The sequence below is a fragment of the Monodelphis domestica genome, chromosome 3 (genome assembly GCF_027887165.1).
Source record: "Monodelphis domestica isolate mMonDom1 chromosome 3, mMonDom1.pri, whole genome shotgun sequence".
Lineage (NCBI taxonomy): Eukaryota > Metazoa > Chordata > Mammalia > Didelphimorphia > Didelphidae > Monodelphis > Monodelphis domestica.
In genome coordinates, this window is record NC_077229.1 from 287,159,861 (window position 1) to 287,181,426 (window position 21,566).

At 38.2% G+C, this 21,566-nt stretch overlaps 1 protein-coding gene across 3 annotated transcripts in view; it reads right to left on the reverse strand.

The window, feature by feature from the left end:
- Nucleotides 1-21,566, reverse strand: part of TRAPPC8 (trafficking protein particle complex subunit 8) — a 148,706-nt gene that overhangs the window by 28,481 nt on the left and 98,659 nt on the right. For all 3 annotated transcript variants that reach the window (XM_056823846.1, XM_056823845.1, XM_056823847.1), the window contains one exon: nt 2,967-3,063. In XM_056823846.1, the coding sequence (XP_056679824.1) occupies nt 2,967-3,063 (97 nt within the window). The remainder of the gene's footprint in view (nt 1-2,966; nt 3,064-21,566) is intronic.

The following is a 21,566-nucleotide window of genomic DNA, read 5'->3' on the forward strand; positions in this document are numbered from 1 at the left end:
AATATAGGAAGATCTGGTCATAAGAATGTTTCATATAGCATAATGGAAAACTTAAACTGAAGTGGTAAGAGAGTGAAAGTAAATATAACTATGAATACCTTTACTAGAATAATAGCAGTGAAAGTGAAGAGGATGGATGCAAGAAATATTATGGAACTGATACCTTGGTAACTGAGGGGATTTGAGAAATGAAGAAATTGAAGAAAAAAACCAAAACCTTCAGCATGAGACAGCAGGTGAATAAAAGAGCTAATTAGGTAAAAAGAAGAAATAAGATTTGGATAAAAAATAAATTCACTTTTATGTGTTTTTGAGTTTATGGTTCTAGAAAAATACCTAGACAGTGACAGCCTACAGTGAGTTGGAAATGCAGGTGTAGAATTCAGAAGAGAGCTCAAGATTAGAGAGAAAGATGTAATAGTCTCTTGCATAGAGACAATTAATTTAGGTAAAGACATGAGAATGAAATTAAAGCAGAGATTACTGGGGAAAAGGGGGGGGGCCCCCTGAGGGGGAAGGACCATGGCCAAAGCATTGAAGCTTCTGAGGTCATCTTAAGTGACCGAAAGAATGAGAAATTAATGAAAAAAAAAGAAGAAGAAGAAAAAGTTAGAGAGGTTGGAAGAGAACCAGAAATACCAAATTTCAAAAGCCAAGAGGGGAAAATGTACTGATTTCTTTTTTTTTTTAACCCATATCTTCTGGCTTGGAGTCAATGCTGTGTATTGGCTCCAAGGCAGAAGAGTGGTAAGGGCTAGGCAATGGAGGTCAAGTGACTTGCCCAGGGTCACACAGCTGGGAAGTGTCTGAGGCCAGATTTGAATCTAGGACCTCCCGTCTCTAGGCCTGGCTCTTAATCCACTGAGCCACCCAGCTGCCCCCGAAAATGTACTAATTTCTGCCCTACTATGAATTCTAAAACAGAAGAGCAGCAAGGGCTAGGCAAACAGGATTAAATGACTTGCCCCAGGTCACAGTTAGAAGTACTTGAAGTCACATTTTAACCCAGGTCCTCCCAACTCTGGACATGGCTCTCTATCCAATGTACTATCTAACTGTCCACAAACCTATCATCTTTGACACTTTTTACATTTCTACTTCTTTTCCTCAAACCAAATAGCAGCTGAGTACTATCATTTCTACCTCTATTTTGCCCCTGTTGCATTCTTTTGATTCATACTGCTCCCATCACTATTGATTTAGACTACAGTCTCCTAACTGGTCCCCTGACCATTCATTTTTATTTTCCTTCATACAGTTGCCAAAATGAGGCCAGGCTAGGAGACCCTGGGCTGGCTATGCTTTGCTAGACAAGGCAGTGCAGCCCCACACTGTCCCCTCCCACCCCACCTCCTCCCTCCTTCCCCCTTCAGAGGTCGGGCTAGGTTTCCGGCTGGCCAAGCCAGGGCCAAGTTCCATCTGGAGAGAGGCTAGAATGCCCCACCTGGTGCATTGGGGGGTGGGGCCAGGCTCCCAGCTGGCTAAGCCAGGGGCCTACATCTGCCTACAGAGAGTTCTCTACATGCCATCTTTCGCATGTGTGCCATAGGTTTGCCATCATGTCCAAAAGGGCTCATTATTGTCTCATTTCACAAATTCTATATTGAGGTCCAAGTAGCTATACTCACAAATCTATAAATCTGTTCAATTCCTATAACTCTTCTTCATTTCTGGATTATATTCCATTCCCATCTCTATGTGGCAAAATCCCCTTCCTTCAAAGCTCAGTTCATATTCTATTTTAATGTGAAGCACTTCCTGATTTTTATGAACACTCCACTCTTACAACTAAAATATTCTCTCCCTTAATTTTTCCTAGGGTACTTTGCCTGACCTCTCCTTTGCCAGAATCACAAGTTACCTTGTATTTCACTTATCTTTATACAAGTTAGGCATATCCTCCTACCCATGGCCACAGTCCTGGAGGGTGGGAAACAAGTTATTTTTCATCCTTGAACTACCAGTGCAGTCATAATGAATCTCGCATGTAACAGTTATTTAATGAATGTTTGCTGACTTTATTAAACTGAGAGTGTATAGAACTTTAAAAAAAGATTCTTCATATTAGCAATTAAATTCTTCATGCCACACAAAGGTTCTGGTGTTACTTGAACACTGGCACCAAGTACAGTAGGACACCTTTAGTCAAAGTTTCTCTTTCCCTGATTCAGTTGCCTATACCATCTGTGGCAGCAGCTCCCCTGCCACCCCTACCCCAACTTTTGCTCTCATTTTTTAGGGGTTTTTTTTTTTGTGAGGGGGTAAGAGGCTAAAAAGTAATGAACTGAGGAGCAGGAGGGAAGAAAGAAAACACATATATACCAGTTCAGTACATTTTGGCTCATAGCCCTTGTTTTCATATATGTGAGGTAGGTCTTGGAATATATCCCCTGCTGATACAAGGCCTTACTACAATTTTGTTTGAGGCTTCATATATCCATTGCTAACAGTGAGAACACAAGGGCTGTCTTATGTTATGCCACTTGGTGGTGGATGGTCTGCACTACAGTCCTTGGGAAAAGACTTCTACCTACAACACAGCAGAATGAAGCACAAAACTTTTCCCTTATAAACTTCCTAGCTCACAGGCCTTAGGCTTAGAGGAAAGGTTATCCTATTTCCCTCAGCTTCACGCACAGTCCAAATCAATGTCAAAACTCCAATGAGGGCAGTAGAAGGATTCAGGAAGGGAATGAAAAGGCAACACAGACAAAGGAAATTTAGAAGTTAAGAGAAATGAGAAAAATAGAAAAAATGTTAAAATTAGGGAAAAGAGAATCTTAAGTAAAACAACGGTATGGAGACAAAGACATTTGCCATCAGATACTTCCCATAAAATTATGATATAATCCTTTATTAAATGACCAATTCTTATGGTTCTGAAAAATATACCTATATATAGTTTTAATATTGTATACATAATATTAAATATATACATATATATCATGAAGGAAAAAATTACAAACCTTTGTTTTCGGAGAGATTGACAGATTTCTGTAACTTCCAATGCTTGCTATTACTTGAAACTTGCACTATATGAAATTCCTTAACACCTGCTTCACTCTGGAGAGAGAGAGGGAGAGAGGGAGAGGGAGAGGGGGAGAGAGAGAGAGAGGGGGGGGGGGAGAGAGAGAGAGAGAGAGAGAGAGAGAGAGAGAGAGAGAGAGAGAGAAAGAGAGAGAGAGAGAGAGAGAGAGAGAGAGAAAGAGAGAGAGAGAGAGAGAGAGAGAGAGAGAGATGATTATTAAGAATCAGGATATTACATTGCAGTATTTGGTTCTGAACAAAAGTATTGAGACTTGTATACTTAAGCCTGCCCCACTTTGGTAGATTGACCCAGTAATCATAACTTCCTCTCTCTAAATTCAGTTTCCCCCCATCTACTGTCTCTTTCCCTGCTGCCTACATACATGCCTAGGTCATACTATCTTTTAAAAAAAATATTTAACTTGATCTTTTCATCACCTCAACTATAGTCCTTTCACCTCCCTCTCACAGCTAAATTCCAAGAAAAACTGTTTACATTCACTGCCCCCATTTCTCTTGCACTTACTTTCCAGCTTCTTACAATATGACTTTCTACCTTATCACTCAACTGAATCTGCTCTTTTAAAGGTGACCAGTGATCTCCTAATCCATTTGCTTTTTCTCAGTTCTCCTTCTAGACCTCTCTGCAGCATCTGATACTATTAACAGCCTTCTCTTCCTATATACTCTTAAATTCTGGGTTTTCATGATCTTGCTCTCTCTTGATTTCCTCCTAATACTTATTTAGGTTCACTGGATTAAATTATCAGCTCTAATACAGATGAGTCTTAGATAAAATATATCCAGCCCAAATTTCTTTCCTGAGCATTTGGTATTACATCATCAACTGCCTGTTAGACATTTTAGACAGAATGTCCAAAAAATATCTCAAACTCAACATATCTGAAACATGCTCCTGAAAATTACTCTTCTTCCTCATTTCTGTTACAGAGAGAGATTACTATCCTGATCACCCAGGCTGTTCACAACCCTGAAGTCATTCCTAGACTCTTCATTGTCCTTAACCCCCATATTCAGTGAGACACATGCTGTCTACTGCCCTATAACTTAAGAGAGTATAATGTGTGCAGATAAGTAAATACAAAACAACTTTAAAAGGAAGAAGACATTACCTTTTATCTTTCTGCCTGGGAGGATCAGAAAAAGCCATGTTTAGGAGGTAACACTGGAACTGTTCCTTAAAGGAAAGTAGGGATTCTAAGATGTATAGATGAGATGGAGAAAATGTGGGAAACAGCTTGTGCAGAGGCAGAGAGGTGGGAGATGGAATGTCATGTACTGTGGGAATGGGAAGGGAATAGTGCTGAGTGCTTTCTAACAACCCCAAAATAAGTGCTACTATTACCCCCATTTTAGAGGTGAGGAAACTGAGGTAGAAAGGAATTAAGTGACTTGCCCAGAGTAAAAGAGCTAGAGAATATGAGGCTAGATCTGAACTTCCTGATTCCAGGCCCATGTTCTATTCACTGAACCTTCTAGCCTCCTATGTGTAACAGGTAGTAGGTCAGTTTGACTTGAATATAGAATGCAAAAAGGGGAGTATCATGAAAGGAGACTAGAAAAGTAGGAGGCTTTAAATGCCAGGCTAAGGATTTTGTATTTTACACCAGAGGCAATGAGGTACAACTACTAAGGAGAAATGAATAAGTACAGTGATATGGTGAGAACTATTCTTTAAGAATATCAATGTGACAACTAGCTTGGAGAGGGAAGAGAATAATAACAGGAAAAGCAATTAGAAGTGGTAAATAGGGTTGGAAAACTAGGTCTTTGATTTTAGAGGTGGGTTTATAGAGAATGTAATGAATTCTATTTTGGTCATATTAAGTTTTAGATGCCAAAAGGCAACTCAAGATATTCAGTAGTTAGCAATTGGTAATGCAAGACTGGGGAGCTCATGAGAAAAATTAGGTGGGACAGAGAGATTTGTTGGCAATGTTGACTGTGCCAATAGGAGGTGATGAAATCATCAAAAGAGAAAAAAGAGCCACTGTTATTATCAAATAAGATGATATTTGTAAAGTACTTAACACAATGTCTGCCACATAATGGGCACCACATAAATTATTTCTTATTCTCTTCCCTTATCCCTTTCCCCAGGATAGAAAGGACAATCAAGGATGGCTAACTAGAACCTAGATGAGAAACAGATGATGATCTAACAAAGTAGATGAAGTCAAACAAAGGGAAAGGGAATAAAATGAGAGAAATGTCATGAAAGCCAAGTGATGAGAAATTACTCAGTAGGAAGAAATGGTCCATAATGGCAAAAGCTGCTTAAAGATTAAAGAAAATGAAGACTGAAAAAAAAAAGACTACTGTATTTAGTTGTTCATAGAACACTACTGTTGAAGAAACAAAGGCTCCTGTTATGTTTAGGACCAAATTTGCTAGTCATGTTTTATTTTCATGTAGCTACAAGGAGTATTTCTTAGACCAAGTAAACCCAAGAACTTTTGAGAAACAGACTAGATCAAGCAGCTTTAACACACTTTCAGGATTAACCAATATATTTATTTCTAGTTAAATAACAATGCCTGAATTGCTACAGACCAAGACAGAATTGTTATCTCAAAGATACTTTGTAGTCTTAATAGTACAGGACAAAGCACAATGTCAAGGCTCTTCTGATGTGAAGGCATTAGCAGTTTCAAATTCTAACTAAATGGTTTTATTCTGCTAGCTGCAACTTTTAGAACAGTTTTAGTAAATAAGGGCGGGTTGAAAATGAGAAAAAGAGATGGAATAAATTAGGAGGCAACCTCCCAGAGGGAAAATTGGAAATCAAAGTAAAAGTACATGACTGAGGCATAGATCAGCTGATATGTAACAGGTATATCAAGGGATAGAGACCCAGGCCTAAAGATGAGAGGACCTGGCTTCATATCTGACCTCAATTATTTTTTTCCTGTGTAACACTGGGCAAGTCACTTAATTCCAGTTGCATAAAGCCTTACTGTTTTTCTATCTTGAAAAGAAACTGATACTTAGTATTAATTGTAAGACAGAAGGTAAGGTTATTTTTTTTTTTAATCACAAAGAGTACATGATCAAGGATGCACAAAAGAGTGCTTTGACAAGGACAATGGCAATATCATTATCAGAGATAATAGAAAAAGAGGAAAGAAAAGGAAAAGATGAGAACCTAATGAGCATGGAGAAGGAGAGAAGAGGAGCTCTCCAAAGATTGCTTCGTTTTCTTTTCTTTCTTTTTTTAAAAACCCTTTCCTTCTGTCTTGGAATAAATACTATGTATTGGTTCCAAGGAAGAAGAGTGGTAAGGGCTAGGCAATGGGGGTTGAGTGACTTGCCCAGGCTCACACAGCTAGGAAGTGTCTGAGGTCACATTTGAACCTAGGACCTCCCATCTCTGGGCCTGGCTCTCAGTCCACTGAGCTACCCAGCTGCCCCCGATTGCTTCCTTTTCTAAGAAATATAGGAGCCAGTTTTCTCCTGAAAGTAACAGTAGAGGGTATATTTTAGGTGGTCAGCTGAGATGTTTACCTCATACATTACTAAAAATACTGAAGCTAAAAACCAATGTAACCAAAATCAGAAGGGAAATAACAAACTGGGAAACAATCTTCATAACAAAAACCTCTGACAAAGATCTAATTACTCAAATTTACAAAGAGTTAAATCAATTGTACAAATAATCAAGCCATTCTCAAATTGATAAACGGGCAAGGGACATGAATAGGTAATTCTCAAAGAAATCAAAACCATAAATAAGCACATGAAAAAGTGTTCTACATCTCTTATAATCAGAGAGATGCAAATCAAAACAACTCTGAGGTATCACCTCACACCTAGCAGATTAGCTAACATGACAGCTACAGAAAGTAATGAATACTGGAGGGGATGTGGCAAAGTTGGGACATTAATGCATTGCTGGTGGAGTTGTGAATTGATCCAACCATTCTGGAGGGCAATATGGAACTATGCCCAAAGGGCGCTAAAAGACTGTCTGTCTTTTGGCCCAGCCATAGCACTTCTGGGTTTGTACCCCAAAGAGATAATAAGGAAAAAGACATACACAAGAATATTCATAGCTGCGCTTTTTGTGGTGTCCAAAAAATTGGAAAATGAGGGGATGCCCTTCAATTGGGGAATGGCTGAACAAATTGTGGTATATGTTGGTGATGGAATACTATTGTGCTCAAAGGAATAATAAAGTGCAGGAATTCCATGGGAACTGGAACAACCTCCAGGAAGTGATGCAGAGTGAGAGGAGCAGAACCAGGAAAACACTATACACAGAGATGGATACACTGGTACAATCGAATGTAATGGACTTCTCCATTAGTGGTAATGCATTGATCCTGAACAACCCGGAGGGATATAGAAGAAAAAACACTATTCACATTCAGAGGAAAAACTGTGGAAGTAAAAACACCAAAGAAAAACAATTGCTTAATGACATAGGTGGAAGGGGATATGATTGGGGATATAGATAGACTCTAAATTAACATCGTAGTGCAAACACCAACAACATGGAAATGGGTTCTGGTCAAGGACACATGCAATACCCAGTGGAATTGTGCATCGGCTATGGGAGGGGTGGGGAGAGGGGAGGGAGGAATAGAAAATGATTTTTGTAACCAAGGACAAATGTTTGAAATTGACCAAATAAAAAATTAATGTAAAAAAAAATAAAAATACTGAAGCCACTCTCCCTTAGTTCCTCTTACCCTCCTCACATCCTCAGTTTACATAACTCAGATATCTTTCTCTGTTACCCCAGATTCACATGAAAAGGTGACCCTTTTTGCCAGGCTAATCCTTCTACTTCCATTCCCCAGCAGAATTTCTCTAGTATCATCTCTACTCTGTTGAATTTAATCTCTCCTATCCTACCAGCACCTTACTTGCTGCCTGTAAACATGCCCATGACTATCTTACCCCTCTAAAAATCCTCAATGGTCCTATCATCCCTGATAGCAATCATCCTATATTTCTCCTGTCCTTCATAGCTAAACTCCTGAAGAAAGCCATCTGGTACCTACATTTCCTCTCTTACTTGGCTTCAACTGAAATTATTGTATCCAAAGTTATGAATGTGCTTTTCATAGTCAAATATAATGGCTTTTTCTCAATCTTTTATCTTCTTGATTTCTCTGATGCCTTTGGCCAATGCTAAGCATCTCCTCCTCAATACTCTCTGCTCTAGGTTTTGAGGCTATTTGCTATTCTCAGATTTTCTTCCTATTTTTCTGACTGCTCCTTATGAGTCTCTTTTACTAGTCCTTTATTCATATCACAGCTCTAAGTGTCTTACCTTTCCACCAAGACAGCCCCCCCCCCCCCAAGGCTCTGTCCTAGGCCTTTCCTTTTCTCTCTCTATTCTCTCACTTGATTTCAGCAACATCCATAGGTTCAATTAGTATTTCTATACAAGCGATTTCCAGATCTGTATATTCAGTCCTACTTTTTCTTCTGAGACCCAAACCTATATCACAACTGCCTTTTGGATATCTTGAGATAAATATTCTGTAATCACTTCAAGCTTGAAATGTCTAAAACTAAACTAATTCTCTCTCCTTATCCCCAGATTCTTTCTTCCTTTCAATTTCCTGTCATTGTAGAGGGTACTACTAGGCTCCCAACCTCAGTGTCATCCTCAGTACCCCACACTCTTTATCAACTTCTACATATCCAAATTAGTTTCTAAATCTTGTTTCATTCTTCACAATATTTTCCCCTCCTCTCTCTTCACATCCATAGCCATCATTCCAGATCTTTACCACTTATCATGCCTTAATCAAGGCTATTAAAAAGCCTTCTTTCCACCTTGTCTTTCCTTACTCCAATTTGTACTTCATTTAGTTACCAAGGCGATTTTGCTAAAATTTTGGTAAATTTGTGTAAAAATTACTTAGGTATATGTAGATCTGACTGTCACTCAAGAAGTTCCAGTGGTTTTCTGTTGCATCCAGAATCAAATATCAAGTCCTTGTTTTGGCATTTAAAGCTTTTTATAGCCCTGTTCCTACCTACATTTTCAGTCTTACACTTTACTCCTCTCCTTTCACATTATTATAAAGCAATATTGGTCTACTTGCTATTCCTCAAACAAAATACTCAATATGCTTTCTTGGGGGTCCTCTACATTGTCTAATAAGCTAACATTTACATAGTGCCTATTGTGATCCATGTGACAACTCTGTGATACAGGTGTTATTATCATCCCCATTACATATAAGGAAATGGATCTAGAAACACACAATAACTGAGGCAGGATTTGAACTAAGTTCTTCCAGACCCTGTGCCCACTACTCATCAACTGTGCCAGAAATTCTCCCCACCAAACACAAGTATTGTTCATCCTTATAATCTTTAACTCTTACTATTCTTTTAGAGTCTTAGCTCAAATATCATCTTCTGAAGGTTTTTCCAGGTTGCTAGGTGCTAGCCTTCTACTAAGAAGTAATCTTATCTACTTTGGATATATCTTTTCTGTACCTCATTATTTATATGTTGTCATATTATATTTATGTATCCCTCATAAGAATAAGAGTTTCTCAGGGGCAATAGTTCTCTTTGCCTTTCTTCATATCCTCTGTATTTAGTAGAAAGTACATTTTAAATTACATCTTATTGTGCTGTAAAAAATAATGATAAAATGAAAATAGACCATCATAGAAGACTTAGAGGAGCTAATTAAAATTTAAGTGAATAACAACCTACCCAATGTAAACAAAGATTCCAACATTGCAAATAGAAAGAACAATAATTGAAACTGAATGCTGTGAAATTATACTGACCAAATTCGACCCCAAAGAAGAGATATGCAAAAGCACCTCTCTCCCTTCTTTGCAAGGTGGAGACTCTGCATGTGGAACACTTCTGATTATGTTGGACTTTTTTCAATGCTGACCTATTGGTTAGTTTTGCTGAACTGTTTCTTTATTCTTCTTTGCTATAAGGGATGGCTCTCTATGAGGGGGAAAGAAGATGAGATACACTGAGAATGTAGGTGATAGTAATAAAAGTTTTTTTTAAAAGAAGCTAATCTTTATCCTACCTAGAAGGCTCTTCACAAACCATGAATGATCTACAGACAACCCTTTATAAATTACTACACTAGTTATATTTACTTCTATTCATATTTTAGGTTTGATCCATAACTACAAAATCAGTGACTCACCAAGCCATGGAACTAAGCTGAACATAAGGATGAATGCTCACTTCCATTTTATGAAATTATCAACAATCTCACCAGCAAGCTCAAAAGGAAGAAGAGGGAGAAAATTTCTGTGGAGCTACAAATTGGAAGGCAGACTGGGAACCAATATGAAAAATAGGAGAACTGAGAGGATGTTTAGAAGCTAGTGGTATACTATGGGCACCAAGGATCACCTCTCATGAATTCTGGGATATTATACTATAGCATAAACTAAAAAATTAATAATGAAATTAATAATTTTTAAAAGGAAGAAGGGGAGAATTGGGTACACACCTAACAGTACCAGATCTCAAAGTATACTACACAAACTAGGTATTACAAAAAATGATATAATGCTGCTTAAAAATAGAAAACATGAAGTGGATTTATTAGGAGCATTATCAATATAATAATAGATCATGTTAATAACAAGAACAAAAATAATATATCAATAAACAACATTTATTCCTATTTAAAAAAAAAAAACCAGAAAACACAGGAATAAAATCACTTAAGGATAATAGTGAAGAATTAATTTTTAAAGCATGTAGTGCTTTAAGGTTTACAAAGCACTTTACACGTGTGATTTCATTTGATTCTTTTTACAAACCTGTGAGGTAGAAAGTATCATCAGCATTTTATAGATGAGGGCACCTGGTCTGATACAAGTTAAGTGATTTGCCCAGGGTGACATAGCTAAATAGAATCTAAAGCAGGACTTAAACTCAAGTGTTCTAGACTCCAAGTCCAGCATGCTCTATTTAACTCTTTTCTTAATAGGATAAATAGCACACATCTAAAAGCCAGAGCCATCATTATATATACTAGGGATAAACTAGAGGCCTTTCCAATAAAAACAGATATAAACAAAAACATCCAACCTACTATTTGACAAAGTGCTAAAATATTAGCTAAAATAATAAGACAAGAAAAAGAAAGTTAAGGAATAAGTACAAGCAATAAAGGAAAAAATGACCACTTTTTACAAATGATATGATGATTTTTAAAGAACCCTAAAGAATGAACTAAAAAATAGATAAATAAGGTAACAATAACTTTAAGAAAATTGCAGGATAAGACTTCCGGGTAAACATGGCTGCAATCTAGACGCGACTCGCTTCCCCTCCACGGCACCAAATGAAATTGACTACCTCAAAAGAGCATAAAAATCACCTTTGGAAAAATGGAGGGACTCTCCAGTACCCCCACAGAAACGAAGGTACGTGGGGTTTGAACATTTCTACACTATAAGGAGGAGGAAAAGCTCGCACAAAAACGTGAACTGAGCCACCTTTCCCCCCTCGGCCCCCCCACCAAACCAGAGTAAGCTATCAGAGCACTCACTGGGACAGGAAGTGAGCGGGGAGTGTTTCTGACTGGGGGGGGCACACCAGGGTCCTTGGGATCTAAAGACTGCAAGGAAACGAGCTCTCAGGGCAGTTTCACGGGAGAATCCTGCGCTGATCACAGGGGGCTGCGGAGCTGAACTCCGGGGTGGTTGCGCAGAGTACCTGGGCGGAGCTGAACACCTGGGCAGACCGCGCTGATTGCCTGGGTGGTTGGGCTGAACAGAGGGGCCCGCCCTCTAAGAAACCTCAGAGGCTGGGAAGAACTAGTCTGAGGCAACCTAAATTCACAGAAAACCCGCCCATATCACCCAGACCCCAGACCAAAAAAGAACGTGGAATAAAACCACCAAAGGGATGGCTCACATGGCCCAAAATCAAGCCTCCAAGGAGAAAGGGGGAGAAAAAATGACTATTGAAAACTTTTATGGAGGGAGTACCCAAGGAAAAGAAGAGAATGAGGATGAAATCCAAACAAAATCAGAACATGCCTCCCAAAATGGAAACTATCCACAAGCTCTGGAAGATCTCAAACTGGAGGTTACCCAAAAGATGGAAACTTTTTTGAAAAAAAAAATGGGAGAAAGAGATCAGCAGACTGATAGACAAAACTTCACAATTGGAGAATGAGCTGGAAGCATCTAATAGAAGGGCAGACAAAGCTGAAAAGCAAAACCAGTCCCTAACGACCAGAATTAAGCAACTGGAAGACAGTGAGCATGCCCAAAAGATGGAAACCTTTTGGAAAGAAAAATGGGAGAAAGAGATCAGCAGTCTGATAGACAAGACTTCACAATTGGAGAAACAGCTGGAAGCATCTAATAGAAGGACAGACAAAGCTGAAAATCAAAACCAGTCCCTAAAGACCAGAATTAAGCAAATGGAAGACAACGAGATTACAAAACAGCAAAAATCAATAAAGCAAACCCAAAAAATTAATGAATTAGAAGAAAACATGAAATATCGCACTGAAAAGGTCACAGACTTGGAAAACAGAGGAAGAAGAGACAACCTCAGAATTATTGGTTTTCCCGAAAAACCAGAAATAAACAAAAACCTCAATGCTATTCTACAGGAGATTATAGAAGAAAATTGCCCACATGTTCTGGAGCAAGGGGGCAAAATAGAAATAGAAAGGATTCATAGAACACCCTCTATACTAAATCCCCAAAAGACAACCCCCAGGAATGTAATCGCCAAATTCAAGAGCTTCCAAGAAAAGGAGAAAATCTTACAAGAAGCCAAAAAGAGGAGCTTCAGATATAGGAGGGCTCCCATTAGGATCACACAGGACTTAGAGGCTAACACACTAAGAGACCGCAAAGCATGGAACACGATATTTAGAAAGGCAAGAGAGCTGGGTCTCCAACCAAGAATCAACTACCCAGCAAAACTGACTATATACTTCTAGGGGAAAGTATGGGCATTCAACAAAATAGAAGATTTCCAAGCATTTGTTAAGAAAAGACCAGAACTTAGTGGAAAACTTGATATCCAATCACAGAAAGCAAAAGAAACATGAAAAGGTAAATATGAAAGAAAGGGAAAAGGAGATAAATCTTATCTATCTTTTTCTTTAAGTCAAACTCTCTTCTATAAGCACTATATTTATATCAAATTATATATATTAATATGTGGGGAAAATGTATTGTGTAACTCTCAAAAATTGTATGCATCATATGAGTAGTTAGAAGAATCATGCATAGGGAAAGATTGGGGCATCAAGAAGATTTGGTGAAAGGGGGGGCAAAGAAAGAAAAAGGGAGGGGGGGAATCGTCGATAATACTAACATTTACTTCAAGAAATGGGGGGGAGGGGGGACTAAATCGAATAATCTTTCCCATACAAAGATACACATGGGAAGGTAAGGGGAAGAACTCTCATATGAGAAGGAGAGGAAGAGAGCGTGAAGTGGAATTACTTAAACCTTACACTCAGTGAAATCAAATCGGAGAGGGAAGAACATCTAGATCCAGTGGGATCCTGAATTCTATCTTATCCAACAGGGTAAGAAAGAAAGGAAAATCAAGGAGGGAGTGGGGGGAGGGAATATAAAAAGGGGGGGGGGGAGGAGAGGGGGGAGGGGAAGGGAGCATAAAAAGGGAGGGGCTAGAAAGGGAAGCATCTCAAGGGAGAGGACTAGGGGGACTGACCTAAAGTAAATCACTGGTTCAAAAGGATATAGCTAAAGAAGAAAGGTCAGAACTAGGGGAAGATATCAAAATGCTAGGGAATCCACAAGTGACAATCATAACTTTGAACGTGAATGGGATGAACTTACCCATAAAACGTAGACAAATAGCATATTGGATTAGAACCCCAAACCCTACCATTTGTTGTCTTCAAGAAACAGATATGAGGCAGGTTGATACTCACTAGGTTAAAATTAAAGGATGGAGTAAGACCTTTTGGGCTACAACTGATAAAAAGAAGACAGGAGTTGCAATCATGATATCTAACAAAGCCAAAGCAAAAATAGACCTGATCAAAAGGGATAGGGAAGGTAAATATATTCTGTTAAAAGAAAGTATAGATGGGGGCAGCTGGGTAGCTCAGTGGATTGAGAGCCAGGCCTAGAGACGGGAGGTCCTAGGTTCAAATCCGGCCTCAGCCACTTCCTAGCTGTGTGACCCTGGGCAAATCACTTGACCCCCATTGCCTAGCCCTTACCACTCTTCTGCCTTGGAGCCAATACACAATATTGACTCCAAGACAGAAGGTAAGGGTTTAAAAAAAAAGAGTATAGACAATGAGGAAATATCACTAATAAACATGTATGCACCAAATGGTATTGCATCCAAATTTTTAATGGAGAAACAAGGAGAATTGAAGAAGGAAATAGACAGTAAAACGATATTAGTGGGAGACTTGAACCAACCACTATCAAATTTATATAAATCAAACCAAAAAATAAATAAGAAAAAGGTAAAAGAAGTGAATGAAATCTTAGAAAAATTAGAGTTAATAGACATATGGAGAAAAATAAATAGGGACAAAAAAGAATACACCTTCTTTTCAGCACCATATGGCACATTCACAAAAATAGATCATACACTAGGTCACAGAAACATGGCACTCAAATGCAGAAAAGCAGAAATAATAAATGCAACCTTTTCAGGTCATAAAGCAATAAAAATATTGATTGGAAAAGGTATATGGAGAGCCAAATCAAAAATTAATTGGAAATTAAATAATATGATACTCCAAAATCAGTTAGAGAAGAAATCATAGAAACAATTAATAATTTCATTGAGGAAAATGACAATGGTGAGACATCCTTTCAAACCTTATGGGATGCAGCCAAAGCAGTACTTAGAGGAAAATTCATATCCATGAATGCATATATTAACAAATTAGGGAGGGCAGAGATCAATGAATTGGAAATCCAAACCAAAAAACTTGAGAACGAACAAATTAAAAACCCCCAGAAGAAAACCAAACTAGAGATCCTAAAAATTAAGGGAGAAATTAATAAAATCGAAAGTGATAGAACTATTGAGCTAATAAACAAGACTAGAAGCTGGTACTTTGAAAAAACAGACAAAATAGACAAAGTACTGGTCAATCTAATTAAAAAAAGGAAAGAAGAAAGGCAAATTAACAGCATCAAGGATGAAAAGGGGGACCTCACCTCCAACGAAGAGGAAATTAAGGCAATCATTAAAAACTACTTTGCCCAACTATATGGCAATAAATATACCAACCTAGGTGATATGGATGAATATTTATAAAAATATAAATTGCCTAGACTAACAGAAGAAGAAATAGATTTCTTAAATAATCCCATATCAGAAACAGAAATCCAACAGGCCATCAAAGAACTTCCTAAGAAAAAATCCCCAGGGCCTGATGGATTCACCAGTGAATTCTATCAAACATTCAAAGAACAACTAACCCCAATACTATACAAACTATTTGACATAATAAGCAAAGAGGGAGTTCTACCAAATTCCTTTTATGACACAAACATGGTACTGATCCCAAATCCAGGCAGGCCAAAAATAGAGAAAGAAAATTACAGACCAATCTCCCTAATGAATATAGATGCAAAAATATTAAATAGGATACTAGCAAAAAGACTCCAGCAAGAGATCAGAAGACTCACCATGATCAGAGATTCACCATGATCAAGTAGGATTTATACCAGGGATGCAGGGCTGGTTCAGTATTAGGAAAACCATCCACATAATTGACCACATCAACAAGCAAACCAACAAAAATCACATGATTATTTCAATAGATGCAGAAAAAGCCTTTGATAAAATACAACACCCATTCCTGTTAAAAACACTAGAAAGCATAGGATTAGAAGGGTCGTTCCTAAAAATAATAAACAGTATATATCTAAAACCATCAACTAATATCATCTGCAATGGGGATAAACTAGATGCATTCCCATTAAAATCAGGAGTGAAACAAGGATGCCCATTATCACCTCTATTATTTGACATTGTACTAGAAACACTAGCAGTAGCAATTAAAGAAGAAAAAGAAATTGAAGGCATTAAAATTGGCAATGAGGAGACCAAGTTATCACTCTTTGCGGATGACATGATGGTCTACTTAAAAAATCCTAGAGATTCAACCAAAAAGCTAATTGAAATAATCAACAACTTTAGCAAAGTTGCAGGATACAAAATAAACCCACATAAGTCATCAGCATTCCTATATATTTCCAACACAGCTCAGCAGCAAGAACTAGAAAGAGAAATCCCATTCAAAATTACCTTAGACAAAATAAAATACTTAGGAATCTATCTCCCGTGACAAACACAGGAACTTTATGAATACAACTATAAAACACTCTCCACACAACTAAAACTAGACTTGAGCAATTGGAAAAAGATTAACTGCTCATGGGTAGGACAAGCCAATATAATAAAAATGACCATCCTACCCAAACTCATCTATCTATTTAGTGCCATACCCATGAAACTTCCAAAATATTTTTTTACTGATCTAGAAAAAACCGTAACAAAGTTCATTTGGAAGAACAAAGGATCAAGTATATCCAGGGAAATAATGGAAAAAAAAATACAAAGGAAGGGGGCCTTGCAGTCCCAGATCTCAGACTATATTATAAAGCAGCGGTCATCAAAACAATTTGGTCCTGGCTAAGAGACAGAAAGGAGGATCAGTGGAATAGACTCATGGTAAGAGACCTCAGCAAGACAGTATATGACGAACCCAAAGATCCCAGCTTTTGGGTCAAAAATTCACTATTTCATAAAAACTGCTTGGAAAATTGGAGGACAGTGTGGGAAACATTAGGTTTAGATCAACACCTCACACCCTACACCAAGATAAATTCAAAATGGGTGAATGACTTGAACATAAAGAAGGAAACTATAAGAAAATTAGGCGAACACAGAATAGTATACATGTCAGACCTTTGGGAACGGAGAGGCTTTAAAACCAAGCAAGACTTAGAAAGAGTCACAAAATGCAAAATAAATAATCTGGAATACATCAAATTAAAAAGTTTTTGTACAAACAAAACCAATGTAACTAAAATCAGAAGGGAAGCAACAAACTGGGAAAAAATCTTCATAAAAACCTCTGACAAAGGTTTAATTACTCAAATTTACAAAGAGCTACATCAATCGTACAAAAAATCAAGCCATTCTCCAATTGATAAATGGGCAAGGGACATGAACAGGCAGTTCTCAGCCAAAGAAAGCAAAACTATTAATAAGCACATGAAAAAGTGTTCTACATCTCTTATAATCAGAGAGATGCAAATCAAAACAACCCTGAGGTATCACCTCACACCTAGAAGATTGGCTAACATGACAGCAAAGGAAAGTAATTAATGCTAGAGGGGATGTGGCAAAGTATGGACATCAATTCATTGCTGGTGGAGTTGTGAATTGATCCAACCATTCTGGAGGGCAATTTGGAACTATGCCCAAAAGGTGATAAAAGACTGTCTGCCCTTTGATTCAGCTATAGCACTGCTGGGTTTGTACCCCAAAGAGACAATAAGTAAAAAGACTTGTACAAGAATATTCATAGCTGCACTCTTTGTGGTGGCCAAAAATTGGAAAATGAAGGGATGCCCTTCAATTGGGGAATGGCTGAACAAAATTGTGGTATATGTTGGTGATGGAATACTATTGTGCTAAAAGGAATAATAAAGTGCAGGAATTCCATGGAGACTGGAACAACCTCCAAGAAGTGATGCAGAGTGAAAGGAGCAGAACCAGGAAAACATTATACACAGAGATTGATACATCGAATGTAATGGACTTCTCCATTAGTGTCAATGCAATGTCCCTGAACAGTCTGCAGGGATCTAAAAAACACTATCCATAAGCAGAGGATAAACTATGGGAATAAAAACACCGAGGAAAAGCAACTGCTTGACTACAGGGGGGAAGGGGATATGACTGAGGAGACACTCTAAATGAACACTCTAATGCAAATACCAACAACATGGAAATGGGTTCAAACCAAGAACATATGTGATACCCAGTGGAATCGTGCGTTGGCTATGGGAGAGGTGGTGGGAAGGGGACGGGGGGAAGAAAAGAAAATGATCTTTGTTTCCAATGAATAATGTTTGGAAATGACCAAATAAAATAATGTTTAAGGTGAAAAAAAAGAAAAAAAGAAAATTGCAGGATATAAATAACCAATGTAATCTAGCAAAAAGAGAAATTTCATTTAAATTAGCTACAGGGGGATTGCTAGGTCATATACAAAGAATTCATATCAATATAACTACAAAACACTCTTTAAAGAAACAAAAATAGACCATAACGAATTAAGAAATTTAATTGCTCATGGGTAGGTCTATAGTGGTAGTTTCTCGGTGACCGAGAATGACAATTGTCTTTGTGCATTATCATATATTGATGTACCCTCAAGTGGCTTTGGAGTCCAAAGGCTGAGGCGCAAGGTTTGTGGCACATGGGGCATGGGACGCCAGTTGTTACTGGAGGTGCGGTTGTGGCCTGGTGTCGGCATTCACGCGCAGTGGCAAGACGTCGACGTCGCTCATCTTCAAAAGTGGTGGCGGCATGGTTAATGTGGGTTCGCCAGCTGCTTCTGTCAGAGGCAGCGAGTTCTAGTTGCTTTGGTGTAATGCCAGCCCACTTCAAGTTTGACTTTAGCTGATCCTTGTATCTTTTCTTTGGTCGGCCTTGTTTCCTGAGTCCAGCTGACAGTTCACCATAGAATACCTGTCTTGGTATTCGTTGTGGGTCCATGCGGGTGACGTGTCCAGACCTTGCCTGCACTCATTTGTTTAATGGCTTATTGGAATTCCTCTATTGAAGGAGGGACGTCAAGTTGTTCAATGGTGTGGTTTTGGGGGATCTGGTCAAGGGAGCCTTGGTCGACTGAAGAGGGTTGGTTGAGAAGCTGACTAAAGTGTTCTTTCCACCTGTTGCTGATGCCTTTTTTATCCTTTATGAGAGTGTCACCGTCAGAGGATAGCAAGGGAGTGGTGGTGGGTTTTAATGGCCCATAAACAGTCTTGAGGGCACTGAAAAATTGTTTGTAGCTTTTTGTATCAGCAAAGCACTGGATTTCTTCTGCCTTTTTTCCCACCATCGGTCTTGCATCTTCCTGATCTCACACTGCGCTGTGGCTTGGAGAGACTTGAATCTGTCCTTTTTAGGAGCAGAGTTTGGGTTATTTTGCCACTCCATAAAAAAAGACCTATTAAGCATGGGTAGGTCTAGTCATTTTGATGACCTATTGAGCATGGGTAGATCTAGTCAATATAATAAAAGTACTACTACTACCCAAGTTAATTTACTTATTTGGTACCATGTGAATCAAAATATCAAAGAATTTAGGAAGAGAACCTGATAGTATCAGAAATCAAGCTGTACTATAAAGCAGTGATCATCAGAAAGGCTTGGTATCTAGCAACTAAAAAACAGATCAGTGGAACAAAAACTACACAACTTTAGAAAAGTACCAAGAGGATACAAGGTTTACAATGAAGGGTGAGATATTATAAACAGATTAGGAATAAGGAACAAATTATCTTTCAACTCACTCTATGGAAAGGGAACACATGACCAAACAAGTGATAGAAATAATCTAAACAGACCATTTGGATTACATAAAATTTAAAAAGTTTTACCACAAACAAAACCAATTCAATGTAAATTAGAGAGGAAAGCAAGTAAAAGGGAAAATTTATACAGTAAACTTCTCTGAACAAGATCTAATTTTCAAGGAACTGATTTAAATTTATAAGACTAAGAGTCAGTTCTGATAAAGGTGAAATAAAAACAGGCTGTTTTCTTTTTATTATTATTATTTTAAACTCTTATGTTCCATCTTAGAATAAATACTGTGCATTGGTTCCAAGGTAGAAGAGCAGTAAGAGATAGGCAATGAGATTAAGTGACCTGTCCAGAGTCATGCGTCAGGAAAAGACTCTAGGTCTGGTTCTCAATTTACTGAGCCACCTGGCTGCACCCCACTCCTCCCAGCCATTTTCTAAGGAAGAAATTCAAGTAATCAATAGCCATATTAAAAAAATGCTTCAAATTGCTAATAATTAGAGAAATGCACATCAAAACAATTATGAAATAGTACCTGACACTTGTCATATTTAGATGTCATACTCCCAAACCCACCTCCCTTCATGTAACCTAACCTGTGACTCAGAGACACTGGCCTCCTTATTACTCAAATAAGACACTTAATCCACTGCCTTCAGGAATTTTCACTGGCTGTCTCTAATCCCTGAAATTTTCTTTCTCCTCATTACCATATCCTAATTTCCTCCAATATCAGATAAATACCTTACCTTCTACAAGTTTTTCCTAGTCCCCCTTAATGCTGATGCTTTCCCTCTATTGATTATCGCCCATTTATCTATGAAAGAGAATTCTTTATTCTTTGTCTATTTTGAGTTAATCAATCCACAGGAAACCCCTACTTAACCCCTACTTAATACTTTGTTATCAAGTAAGAGAATTCACAAGTCACTTACTTAAGAGAGCTCCACCCTTTTAACCCAATCAATCAGAAACTTGTGAATCCTTTGATAAAAGTTGATACCTTCAGAGGATGAGAAGTGGATCCCATAGACACTGCCCCCCTGAGTGCTAGGCAATTTGGAAGCTGTGATTGGCCCCTGTGAAGAGGAGAAGCGACAAGAAAGAACTATAAAAAGTTCTGAATTTCTTCAGCTGAGGGCCCAGGCTTGAATCTTGGGCTTGGAGCTTCAGATGGTGGGTGACCTGACTCTTGGAGGTGACTTTAGACTTGGACCTCAGCTTTTGGACAGTTTCTTGGGTGAAAGAGTAGCTGGCCTTCCTTTCCTGGCTTCTGGAAAGATTAGTTCCAGAAAGGCCTTCCCTTCTTGGAGGAGGCTGCGTGGGTGAAATGACAGTTCCTCTGGTCAAGAGTTTAAAAGCCCTGCCAGGTTGAGTAGAGAACCAAAGCAATATTTTGTGTTATAGGATAGACATCTTCTCTACCCTCTTCTTGCATTTTTCTACTTTCACTCTTTCCACTTCTTTGTAAATAAAAGCTATTAAAAGTCATTTGACTTGAGCTTTATTATTTTTAAATCAGCAACTATCATATTATTTTAGAATTCTCATGTATTTAGTCAAATCCTAAATTATATCCTATATGTATATTATTTGTTACAGTTGTTCACATGTTTTCTTTCTTTCCCAGTAGGACCACACAGAATCTAGTACCCTATAGGTACTCAATGGCTAATGTGAGAATAACTATAAATATTTGTACTGGGTTTTGTTTTTCTTGCCTTCTCAACTCATTTGGAGCTAAATATAAAATAAGATGGGGAGGGAGGAGAAGGGAGCTTGTGATTTACTGACCATTCTGCCTAAGGCAGCCCTCAATATAAAAAACTCTGCTAAGAATATCCCCTCAATCTTGAAACCTGAAAAAATAAGAGCCACTGCCTCAAACCAGACAGATAAAACAAAGAACATAGTGACTGAGGCCAGGGCCGGAAGGCTTCATTGAGTTTAAAGACAGGGAACTAACATCCTATTAAGAGCAG